Source organism: Haplochromis burtoni, unplaced genomic scaffold (genome assembly GCF_018398535.1).
Source record: "Haplochromis burtoni strain Fernald_Lab_line unplaced genomic scaffold, NCSU_Asbu1 Contig_71, whole genome shotgun sequence".
Lineage (NCBI taxonomy): Eukaryota > Metazoa > Chordata > Actinopteri > Cichliformes > Cichlidae > Haplochromis > Haplochromis burtoni.
Genome location: NW_024582432.1, coordinates 2297432 through 2309702, shown reverse-complemented (window position 1 = coordinate 2309702; position 12271 = coordinate 2297432). Strand labels below are relative to the sequence as shown.

Here is a 12271-nt window from a genome sequence, read left to right as displayed (position 1 = left end):
GTCATGACCTGTCTGGACAAACACTGGGCTTGATTTTTGACTGTGTCAGATAACACACAACTGTATAATATGCATGCTAAAAAAATTCAGATTAACAAGAACACTTGGGAAGATTTGGGAAGCAACCAGGGCAAAGCTTATGCTAGCCTAATTAGCTAAATTAGCTAAGCAAATGACATGAAACATATTTGTCACCTTGTGTAATTGTGTGCTCTGGTAATGTTTTGCTGGCAGTACAGTTCAGAACGCTACTGATGTGGTATCTCTGAAGGTCACTGCACTTCACAGCTCCCATCACTGAGGAATCTAAATCCTTCACTATTTGTTCATAACAGTGTCGCTAGCCGACCTGTAAGCTGATACCATTCAATGTTAGCAAGTTAGCTGGTGGCACAAAAATGTACAATAACTTCACCGTCTTAGATTTAAATATGAAAAACTGTATCAAAGCAGGGGAACACTATCGGCTCCTTCTTTGTGTGAGTCATAACATTTTTTGTGTTTCTTCCATAGTTTTTCTTTCTGAGTTTGGATTTTGTTTTCTTTTCCACAACTGTTTTTTTGTTGTTGTTGTTGTTGTTTTATTTTTTGTAAATAAAAGTATGACAATGGTTTCATGTCAGCTGACAAACACTGCCCCTAAGTTTCTGGGATTTCTTGGTTGGCTTCAGTGTAAAACAAATTGTTTTGGTAAGTGATGACCAATGACCGATTTCACTTAATTTCTCTCATGATAGTCAGACTTCATCACGAACAGGTAAAAATTGCTCAGTGTAAACAGGCTGCAGACCTTGAAATTTGCTCTGAAGGTTTGGCTTTGTTTTGATTTTTTTGCTAACTACTTTTGTCTGAGGTTAAAAGTAATCTGTTTCTAGTTTTATGTGAGTTCAATATAACTTTCATTTCTAATGAGTTGTTTGGCCATTGCTTATGTAAAAATGTTGGTGCAAAACCTCCCTTGGTAGGTTCACTGTGTATTTTTGTGTACTGGTCATATAATTTTAAACCAGAATGTCTTTCTCTGTTCATTTATAGTTGTACTGGTGGTTTCCTATGTTCAAATGCACCTGCAGCACTGCAGTTTATGTATCTTTTGTAATGATGAATGCATAAATGCACGTCTTTATTCTTAAATAATACACTTTACAAAAAATACAGTAATTGCTCTTGGCTTTTCCAGGACAGGATGTTGTATGCCATATTTCTGTTTTTTTCCTTTCGTCTTTTTTAGCCTACTTTCCAAAATATGTCTGGTGTAAACATATTTTGCAGGCTAATGTCAAGCTTACAGGGGACTCCATTTAGATTTACTCATCACACAGTCTCTCATGTCTTTTCTTAATTTGAGGAAATTAAAGGGATATTTCACTCAGTGAATAGGTTTACACGCAAGTGTGGAAAGTAACTGCAGCATCGTGTCTTATTTAAACTATAAAAGTCCATTAAAAATGCACAATGTTTTCTACATAGATCCATATTTTGTGAATTATATAAAAAGCATATCTCCAAGTGCCGCTAGAAGACAACATTTCCAGCTTCTTCAGTGAATTATCTCTTTAATTATCACCCTCACACTGCTTGAAGTCTGTGTTTTAGAACATACAGAGCATTCCTCGTGAACATTGAACAGATCTTTCATTGCTTTTGTCATTGCAGGTACCCATCAGCACAACTATAACCATGTGGCTCTAGGTAGCCCCACACGCACACCTAAGAATGGTAAGGAAAACTAGAGGGAAAGGGTCTTATGCAAGTAAATTCCCTGGTCAGTTCAATGTTTCAAATGTTTGGAAGTGTAGAATGCAGCTCCTAACATGTTTAATGGGATAAATTCATTGAACTGATCTAATTTTCAATTTCTTCATTTTTAATTTTTGAAATGGGGGCACTTTTTTTCTTTGAGAGACAAGAGACAGTAGTTGTCGGCCATCTGTCTCTCTTTCTTTAAAGTGAAAACAACGTAATGCTCTGTCAAGGTCATCCCATCCCACGACAATGTTCTCCACTGTTGTCCTGAAAAACTAAAGTTATCACCATAACTTCACGGTGCCTGAGAGGAGCAGTACCGTGAATCAGCTTTTATTACTCAAGTTAATCAGCTGTTCCTTTGAGGGAGCTGAGGCGGCCCGTGGTCACAGTCTGCCAGTTGAGCAGTCGTGTAAGAGAGGAAAGAGGGAAGATAGCAAAGATAAAAGAAAAAACGGCATTAAGCTGAATATTCCCTGCCTTGTGCATTTATTACATTGCCCTGATCTCACCGTGTGATTTTTATACTGTTTGTTTCAACCACAAACATTAAAAACCTGCTATCGTTGAGGCACTTTGGAGCCATAGCTAAATTCTGCAGACAGACTCATTCCTTCTTTATGGACACAACTGACCGTGTAGTCCACACACATACATCCACAGACTCACACAGAATCACACGCATAGATAAGAAAACTGCATACTGGGAACAAATGCCTTGGAGATCTATGGAAAACATGAAAAATCCATTTCAACACATCTAACACAGACACTTTGATCACAAGCTGCCAGAAATCCTTCAAGTTTTGGCACACAGTGTATTTTCCAGATAAAAACCCACAGCCACAACCCCCCCAGCGGCCCTTGACTGAAACAACCAGGAGATACTGCTCCATATCAGAGCAGAAAATGCACAATCATACACACAAGTGTACATAGCATGCCTCTGGACTTAAAAGCTGTTTTCATTAGAATAATTTTGAGGGGAGATTTTCTGTACTGGCTGTGCTGAATATGCAGAAGGTCTTTCAGGAATAGGTTCTGTTTCTCTTACCATCAACATGTTTCTGAAATATTTGTTTTTCATTTGGGTTTCGGTAGCTCACCGATCATTGAGACGTGGTAAGTCATGCATACATATGTTTAATTTAGTGTGAATATTCATTCACTGCATTCCAGCACACATTTGTGTACATACCACGACTCTTACCTTTGTTTCCTCCTTTCTCTAACTTAAACGAGTGTATTTTCAGACCTGATTCAAGCAAGAGTGTCTGTTTGATCTTTGCTTTGACAGCACAGTTTGTTGTTGGTCATGTGGGTCAAACAGGAATCAGGGACACAAGCTGATGAGTTACAGTAGAAAATTATTTATGTTATATTTATGCAGTATTTTTCGTACTGTCAAAAAAATCCATCAGAAAGACCAAAACCAAATCAACAATTTTGAATGCTGGTTTTTATAAGAATGGCTTTTACTGACAAGCAGCCAGTTTACTGAGAGCCCAGCTTCACTGGGACACTCACATATGTGTGTTACATGTAAGAGGACTGGTACTTTGTGTGTAATTCTGTTCGAAATTATGTAAATGCTTTGTGTGACAGGCTCTTATATCAGTTGTTATCTTCTTCCATTTCATTGATGCATCCAATTAAGCTTATTTTATGTTGCAAAATTATGTTCTGTCTTCCATGAGACGAGTTTCTCGTGGTCACCTGTGGTTCTCATCAATGATGAGCATTTGTCGTTGTGACTCAGGGTATCCTTTAAGTTTAGGGTTCAGAATGTTCTACTTGGACATTTGTATCCCCTGAGTTGATTTTCAGAGCAGTATTAGTGCCACTGTCAGTAAACGTACTGATACCTACTAATTCTGCATCTAAAATTCTGCATCTGTGTGAACATAACACCATACTGTTATTTAATTCTGAAAGACTGCTGCTCTTATCAACTGTCATGTCATTCATGTCATTACTATGACCAAAGGTTATGTTACATAGTCAGCGCCTTTGGGTTTAGGTTTAATTTGCCAGAAAAAAACAACACAATAATCAAAGTTACAGATAGTTATAGCTATAGATTTGACTGATACAACTCATAATTATTGTTTTTCAAAACTATATCACAATAGTTATGAAGTTAAAATCAGAACAGCTAACAGCTGCAAAGCAGATTAAAAACAATTAATAATAAAATAAAACGTGTCAACAAGTGTGAATGAGAATGAACTAACACTACTGCATGCTGACTAAATAACTGAAACTGAAAATAGTAAGACAATGAAAAAACAACAAGTTTTTGCCTGACATAAACTCTGCAGTGTAAGTGGCACAATGCCAAGCTTGGGCTTTAGAGTTATGCTTCTGAGTAAGCAAGTAAGAAAGTGAGACCAGTTCATTGTTGGTTTTGGCTATTTCACTGGATTGTAATGGCAATAAGAAAACAATCACATATTAATAATCTTGTCACGTAAAATCTTCTGCTGATTTTTTTTTAACTACTTAAGTCTTGGAGCCACATCTGTGTGGCTTTACTGTGTTTAAACATAAAGTATGTCTCCTAATGAGATAGCTAACAGCATGCCACAGTCTGAGTTGATTCCCCACTCACTTAATGCAGCTGTGGAAGACAACCCACTCACAAATTTTTCACTTCAATCTCCCCCCCTGCAGCTCCCAGGACCCCCTGCAGTCACTCAGCCATGCTGCCGTCCCTACTACTTTATTCTCGTTCCTTCTTACAGTCGTGGTCATGAGTTTACATACGCTCATCATAGGCATTAATGTCATGAGCTTTTATTTCTTTAATCAATTTTTTCCCCGGGTGGAACGATTGTGTAGATCAGGTAGTAGAGCAGGTCACCTACTAATTGGAAGGTTGGTGGTTCAGTCCCCATCTGCCCAGTCTGCATGCCAGATAACCCGAAGTTGGTCTCTGATGCATCCATCAGAGTGTGAATGTTGGATAGAATGGGTGAATGTAGTTGTGTACAGTGCTATATAAGAACCAGGCCATTTACCATCTACATCTTTAGTGACGTTAGTGTCAATTTAAACGAGCTGTATGTACACTTTTGGGCCTGTATGGATAACTTTGACTCTGTGTGCTTTAGAGACAATCCAAAATAAGTGATTATGGATGTACAAGCATGCACAATCATTTCACCCCTAAAAGGAACAGTTCAAAGAATTCATTAAAAAAAAAAACCAAATTATTGCCGTTCATGTCCATAATGAATGCACGTAAGCTTGTGACCACAACTGAGCATTTCAGTCTCTTGTTTCTTTTTGATTCTCTTATCCCCATCTCTTGTTCTCTTTCTCTTCCATCTCTCCATCCTGCAGCAGTTACTAAAAACACTATTCTTATCTGTCGTTTGGAGGCTAGTGTGGAGTCACACCCATGCCCGCTGCTCTGCACTGCGTGACAGACTCAGAGCTTGCAGGGGAAAGCTAGATAGAGCAGGAGTGGGAAAGAAAATGAGAGAGAAGGGAATACTGAATGGACAAGAAAGAATTAAGGAGCAAAGGAAAGTGGGTGGCAGCATGGTAAGACAGATAAGATTGACAGAGTGAGGGAAGTGGAATGGGACAGACTGCGGATGTTTGTGTGTGTACATGTGTGAAAAAGAGAGATAAAGAGAAGGAGTAGAGTGAGAAGAAAAGAAGGCTTGGGTCCAGTCCCCCACCCCCACCTTCCTCGTCTTCCTGGCATCATCTCACATCACACCAACAACAGGCAGCCAGGCATTGCTCCCGTCCCTGTCCCAGTTCACATCACAGCACTGTCACAAGCAGGGTCACTCTCCAGCACACATCTGTTGTTTGGTGTGTTGTCTATTTTTTCCTTGCCTTTCCTTGTTTGGACCACTGTTTCCTCCCGTCAAACCACCGCATCGCCTGTCAAGTCAGTCCCACACCAAACACTCACTGAGTGGCTGATGTGTCCGCCTATACTCCCCCATCACTGGCATCAACAAGTTGGAGTTTTAAAATATGCAACAGTTTCTTAAAGGCAGATATTCAACTTTTTTCCTCAGCAAACTATTGCTGAACTTTAAAGGACAGAGGGATGATTAAGACAAATAAGACTTAGAACTTTAGAGCTATGGTACAAACCATAGAAAGCCTACAACCAAAGTGATAGAAGTATTTCAACTAAGTTACAACATTAAAATCAGGTCAGTTCAGTTCCATCATTTGTAATAACAGCACCTGTCAAAAGGTAGTAGGCTTTATTAGGCAGAAAGTATCTTCTAGCAGGATAATATGTGGTTCCAGAATACAACAATTTTGGAGTGATAGTTTAAGGAATGTAACAAAGAGATCAAGGTGTCCTTCAGCCTCCAGATTCCCATCTGATTTAACTGAGCATGTGTGGGATGTGCTGGGAAAACAAATCTAATTGATTTGACGCTCCACCTTGCAACTTGTATGACTAAAAGAATCTGGTCCTAATATCTTGGTGCTTAATACCAAAGGACCTAGGGTGTCGTGTCTAGAAGGGTTACAGTAGCTTTGGCATAGGGGAACCTACACAACCCGTTTGGCTTTAATGTTAAGGGTTATCAAATAAGAAATGTTTTATAGCCATGACTATCTTTAATAGTCTAGTTTACTGAAATATCAACAGGATACGTAACTCTCTCACTCCACTTTAGTACGAGTGGACTGGGTTTTCTATTTCAGCAACATAAAGTGTGATAGTTCTCAAAATCTATCTCGGTCATTCTCCAACCCTTGCACATGTACCTTCCTTCAGAAGTTTCTTTCTTTAACCCTCTGAGGTTAGTCACCATAAGGGATGACTCTAACTCTGCCATACCCTTATAGTTTGGAGAAAGGCACAATAGACTATTAAGAAAGAAAGTTCATGTCACTTAGAATGATTATTTTCTTTGCTCCCTGATTGCTAAGACACAGGAGAACAACTTAATCAAAACAAAAACTACATATTCTGATTGTCTAGAGTTAGAGTTAGTAAAGACTCACACCTCAGAGATACAAAGTATGAAATGTAAGCTGCTAACTCTATGTGGTTTATAAAACCAGCTATTCAAAACATATTTTATATGTACTCATGTGTGAGTTCATGTGTATTTGTACAAAAATAGATTTTTTCTTAGGTCACTACAACCCCCAAACTCCCAGAAGAGGAGCAGGGCTTCCATGTACTCAGTGGCTCCCTTGGTTGGAATTATTATTTTATACTGACGAGATTAATTTGGAGATTATTTCAAAGGACCTCTGCCTCCAGCAAATATTTGTACAGCTGAAACTCCAGCCTGTCTGCCAGCTCACTCGTTTTTCTTCACAGCAGGTGGTCTTTCTGTGATTGTTGCCTGGGGTCTCCTTTTTTGGGGGGTTGGCGTAGGAGACGTCAGCCTGCCCATTTCCCCCCCTTTTTCCCTCTTCTGTGTCTGTATATGTATGTATGTGTCTCCAGAAAACAATCGGATAAGTGGCATCCTGACCTCGCAGACGGAGCCCTACGACCTGTCTTTCTCACGCTCCTTCCAGAGCCTGTCACACCTGCCACCCTCCTACGAGGCGGCCGTCAAAGCCGACCTCAACCGGTTCTCGTCCTTGAAGAAACTCAGTAGGTCCAAGTTCACTGCAATAATGCAAGAATAGGCGCCCTGCCCTGATCCTAAAGCCCTGCATGATAAAAACACTGCATTAAGTGTGCTTTCCTGACTCCAGGCTGGGACTTTCTGAAGGGCTCTGAAGTATTTCAGATGTAACAATGGCTCACCTGCTGTAACTCTGGACATTAAACTGTAGAAAAAAGTACCCGTATATGTTTTTTCTGGACTTTTTGCAGCTCGCCGTTGATTAAACATCTAAGTGGATGGAGGGCACTATGAATTAAAGCCAGAAAGTATCCCCTTCTCAACTCTGAGCTGTCAAAAAAGCAGCCTAATCACCTCAAAAAAAAACTCAGATTCATTGATATTCCCTGCTTCCCTCGCCGCAGCCATGATTTCTCTTGAATCACAAATATATCAGCGGCTTCTTGCGTCTGGCCTGGCTTGGTATTAATTTAGCGCTTCTTTGGTGAATTTCTACAGCATAATGAGCTCTCGTCTCATGCTATTCTCTAAGTGAAATACAAATATCCATTACGGCTTGTGTAGTTTCATCATGAGTGTCCTGCTTCGCTGCTGGCTCAAGTCAAAATGAAAGATGGACATCTACAACTCATCCCGTCAGGGGTCGCTCTGCACTGGCTCCCACTTAGAGCTGCCAGGCACCATTTGAAACTAAATGGTAAAACAAGTTTGCAGTAGTATTTACTGGTTCTCAGTTGTTTTGGAGAAATAAAAACAACCACAATTTATTTGAAGAATGCTTGTGAGAATTAACATAATAGCTTTTGATGGACCGTAAAACAAAACCAAATGAATTCAATTGTCAGAGATAGGACCCCACCAAAGAGACAGTTCTGAAATGGAAAAATATCCCTTGGCGGTGTCCTTCCTTCAGTCTTCCCAACTTTCTTTTTGCTTCAAAAGCAAATTATTTGCTGCAGCAAATAGCCAAAAGGCTCTGCTGTTTCTTTTTGTTGCTCAACTAGTGTCTGCACAATGATAGATCATGCCGGATTGCGCTGGAGGGAACATCGAGCGGAGTTTTCATTGTTGAGATAATAAAAGAAGAATGGTACTGCTTATTAATGCAAATTGGTATCAAACTGAAGAGAAAAAAAGCACTTAGCCCATTGCAGTGCAGGACACTATATATCATGAGTTATTCATTCACTCTGGTAATATGGTTGATGAGTTTGCAATGCGCTGCCCAAATCTTGAAGACTATTATGCTTGAGAAAGGAACATCTTGTTTTATTATCTCTCATAATGAATCGATTTGCAGCAAGCACCCGTGACTCGGCGCTGAAGGGGATTTGGATGAGAGTAATTTGGACAGGTGGTGTGAACACTGCTGTACCATTATTGAAAAAGACAGACTCGCACCGAAAAGCCATCTACGAATTCTCAATAAGGTGGAGAGATCTGCTCTCATTATACCTTTCCACCATCAATGGCAGTGGCATTCACCTGTCTCTTATTGTGCGGGTTAAACGCTCATTCACAGACTTATAAATGTTTCCATTTTTGAATGGTTTATGCTACTGTCTTTATAACAAGACGTCAAGTTTTTGTAAATGTGCATCACTTTGTGTGTGCGTGTGTGTTTTTTTATGTATTTATTTGGTCGATACAGATCTCTGTGCATGTGTTTTTGTCGTGTGGCATGAATTTAATGCTACATTCACTCCTACACTTCGTCTTTGCAAATGTATTCTTGTCTTTTTGATCTGCCTTTAAATGCATGTTATATTCATTGTTTGGTTTGGAGGTTTTTGTTGGTTGCACACAGGAATACGAAAGAAAACCCCCACTCGAGTTTATATGAAACACTCCCAGCTTCAGTGTTGATGTGATTGTGTAATAATCCTATTAGATTTCCAGCATGCATATATGTGAGGTGCCTGCGTGGTTCCCTCCATGTCTGTATATGATGTTTTTTGTTTATAGACTTTCAAATGACCTTTGAAAAGTTATCCCCCACAGCCAGAACTGCCTGCAGCATCCCTGATCAAGTCTGGATATGTGGATGTTATGTGCCTAGCATGTAATGTGGTCTGACTGTGATACTCTGCCTCTATTTTCTATTCCCCTCTATGAGCTTGGAAAGGTGAAATACGATGGGTCTCCCAACACTATTCTCTGCATTGTGTGCCGTGTTCTCCAATTCCACGTTACACGATTTCTCCCCTAGCATTCTGTACCTACCCGTGTTTTCTCTTTCTTTCGCTCCTTGAATTGCCTCTTCACTTCGTGTCTTTTTTTCCCCACTGTGTCCTCTGCAGCAGATAAAGAAGTCGAAGACTACTACACTCGTAAGCGCCACCTGCCCGACCTGGCAGCAAGAAGCACTCTTCCCCTTCATGTTCTCAAAATGAGTCAAGAACAGGTGGGTACAGAAGTGTTCCGTTCAATAGTGCACGCTTCAAAACAAGGTCATGTACTATCAAGTTTTATGTATCTATGATGCAAGAGCACAAGTTTCCAGATTTAAATGTTAGAAGTTATTCTGAAGTAGTCGGCAGCAGAGCATTTTACCCCTGAGTTTATGAATAAACTCACCTCATCCGTCTTTTGCTCGATAGCACCGGGAACAACAGCAGAGCCAGCCCCCACAGTCCTCCATCTCCCAGGCCCCTCCGCAGTCACAGTCCTCACAGCAGCAGTCTCAGCAGAGGCAGAGGCCCCGTCGTGTCCAGAGGGCTATGTCCCAAGATCGTGTCCTGTCCCCTCAAAGAGCCCCCCAGCAAGATTATACCATGTCTTCTAACGGTGTTTCCCTGTACGGAGGTAGGATCCTGTCCGATGAACAGCTCCTATCTGCTGAACGTCTTCGATCCCAGGAGCGTCTTCTTCCACAGGACCGCCACACCTCCCAAGATCGCCTCTACTCCAAGGACCGTGTGTACTCCAAGGACAGACTCCTGTCACAGGAACATCTTTATTCAAAAGACCGCCACTACTCCCAAGATCGCCTCTATTCACAAGAACGTCTATACTCACAAGACCGCCTCCTGTCCCAGGATCCTCTGCTCTCGCCAGATAAGCTGATGAGGTCGCTGAAGCGCGGCATGGTCAGCAGTATCTCTGGCGGGTTTTATGGCAGTGACAAGTCAATGTCACGGGCTATCTCACACACAGACGTGTTCATTCCAACTACGCCTCTAATGGATCGCTACAAGATGACCAAAATGCACTCCCATCCCAGTGCCTCTAACAACAGCGGTGGTGGAGGCAGCGGAAGTGGGGTACAGGGAGCAGGCGGGAGTGGGCACTCCAACACCTTAGCCATGAACCAGACAGCAAATAAGAGGCAGGCATTTGCCTCGAGACGGACTCACACTGTGGAACAACTCCACTACATCCCACAGCACCACCAGCAGCAGCAACAACAGCCACAGCACTACCGCACAGGCAGCAAGACTGAGGTGACTGTGTAAATGTTCAGGAATACTCACTGCTGAATGCCAGGGGCTGGGTCTGCTTGACAAACGGTGGTATATTGGCCTCCTTTTAGAGTAGGATGGTGGCAATTTTGTTTTCTTTGACCAAGGCTTCTGCCAAATTAGAGATTCCAGGACCAAGAACTTCCACTTACTTACTGTGAGAGACCGGGAAAACGAGCTACACTGTACATTGCATACATAGGCCCAGCCAGATCTGAAGCCAGAGGAGGTTATGGATGGGGAAGGTGTAGTATTATCCTGCTAACTTGCCTACTATTATTGTCACTGTCTTGCCTATCCTATTCATCCACAGGCTTTGGCACCATTCTGTGTATGTTTTAGTGGGAAAGCACCATTTGTGTCTGTTTATGCCTTTATCAGCCCCCTTTTGTCCAACAAATCTATTCTGTGACCTTTTCTGGCAAATCTTAAAGGGCTTTGCATGGTTAAACACACGAACCGATTCCTACGTGACTTCTGTTGTGCGACATAACACCACCACAGGTGATGAACTGAGAGAATGAGCCTGTAATAACTTTATAAATATATAAATAAATGAAAAAAAGGAACCATTTGTATGCCCTGTCCTACTCATAGTTGTAGAGAATCTCAATGAGAGAAATTGAACTGGATGTTATCAGCACTCCTATTTGGTGCCTCTGATAGGTGTTCTATTTCGAAAAATGAAGTGGTTTTGTGGGTTACAAAGCACAATCAATGAAAAAAACATTATGTTCTGTTTTTGATTATTAATTTTGAATTTTAATATTAATGGCTAGCTCGTTTTGTTCTTAAAGCAATGGCGTTTTTTCTCTTCTTTTTCTTTTTTGTTTCCTCTTTTGCTTCCAGTAGACGATTGTAAATAAGCTATTCTAGAAGCAGTATTATGGACAAGTCTGTACTGGATGGACTTTATATTAGACTGTCTGTTTTCAATAGATTCTTAAAAAACAACTATAAACCATTACTGTTTCGTGAGTTCAGAATAGAAGCCCACTTAACCGAGTATTTGACCGGATAAATTAATACTATACTGTGTGTGTCTTTGCAAAAACTGTTTGTAGGACGAAAAGTGAATGAATGTGTTGTTGACAAATGATATACCACTGTTCATATTTGGATGTAGACTGTGTTTCATTGACTTCAGAAGACTTGAACATCATGGAAATGGAATATAATGCTTGTCAAAGTAGGGACAAATAAACCATCCATATTTTTCTAAACATGCAACATTGTTCTTGGAGAGATACGTCTGTTTCGTCTGTGCTTCACAAATTTGACAAATCTGTGCACTGGTTTAGCTCAGTGGTTGAGCAGGCGACCATGTACTGTACGGCCAGAGAGCAGCAGGCACGGGTTTGTGTCTTCTGCTCTCGCTCTCTTTCTCCATGTATCACTATATATATATATATATATATGTGTGTGTGTGTGTGTGTGTGTGTGTGTAATTACACATCTTCACAAAGTTAAGCCACTTTTATCATTTGTGGC

General features: G+C 40.8%; 1 protein-coding gene across 10 annotated transcripts in view; it reads left to right on the top strand.

The window, feature by feature from the left end:
* LOC102289481 (protein shisa-6) overlaps positions 1-12010 on the top strand; it is an 80770-nt gene extending 68760 nt beyond the window's left edge. For 4 of the 10 annotated variants that reach the window (XM_005923742.2, XM_005923743.2, XM_005923741.2 and 1 more), the window contains 5 exons: positions 1657-1719; positions 2848-2868; positions 7193-7345; positions 9620-9723; positions 9920-12010. In XM_005923742.2, the coding sequence (XP_005923804.1) occupies positions 1657-1719; positions 2848-2868; positions 7193-7345; positions 9620-9723; positions 9920-10774 (1196 nt within the window). In that variant the 3' untranslated portion in view covers positions 10775-12010. The remainder of the gene's footprint in view (positions 1-1656; positions 1720-2847; positions 2869-7192; positions 7346-9619; positions 9724-9919) is intronic. The other 6 variants (XM_042221672.1, XM_005923744.2, XM_005923746.2 and 3 more) reach the window with 4 other exon arrangements.
* Positions 12011-12271: the final 261 nt, after the last annotated feature.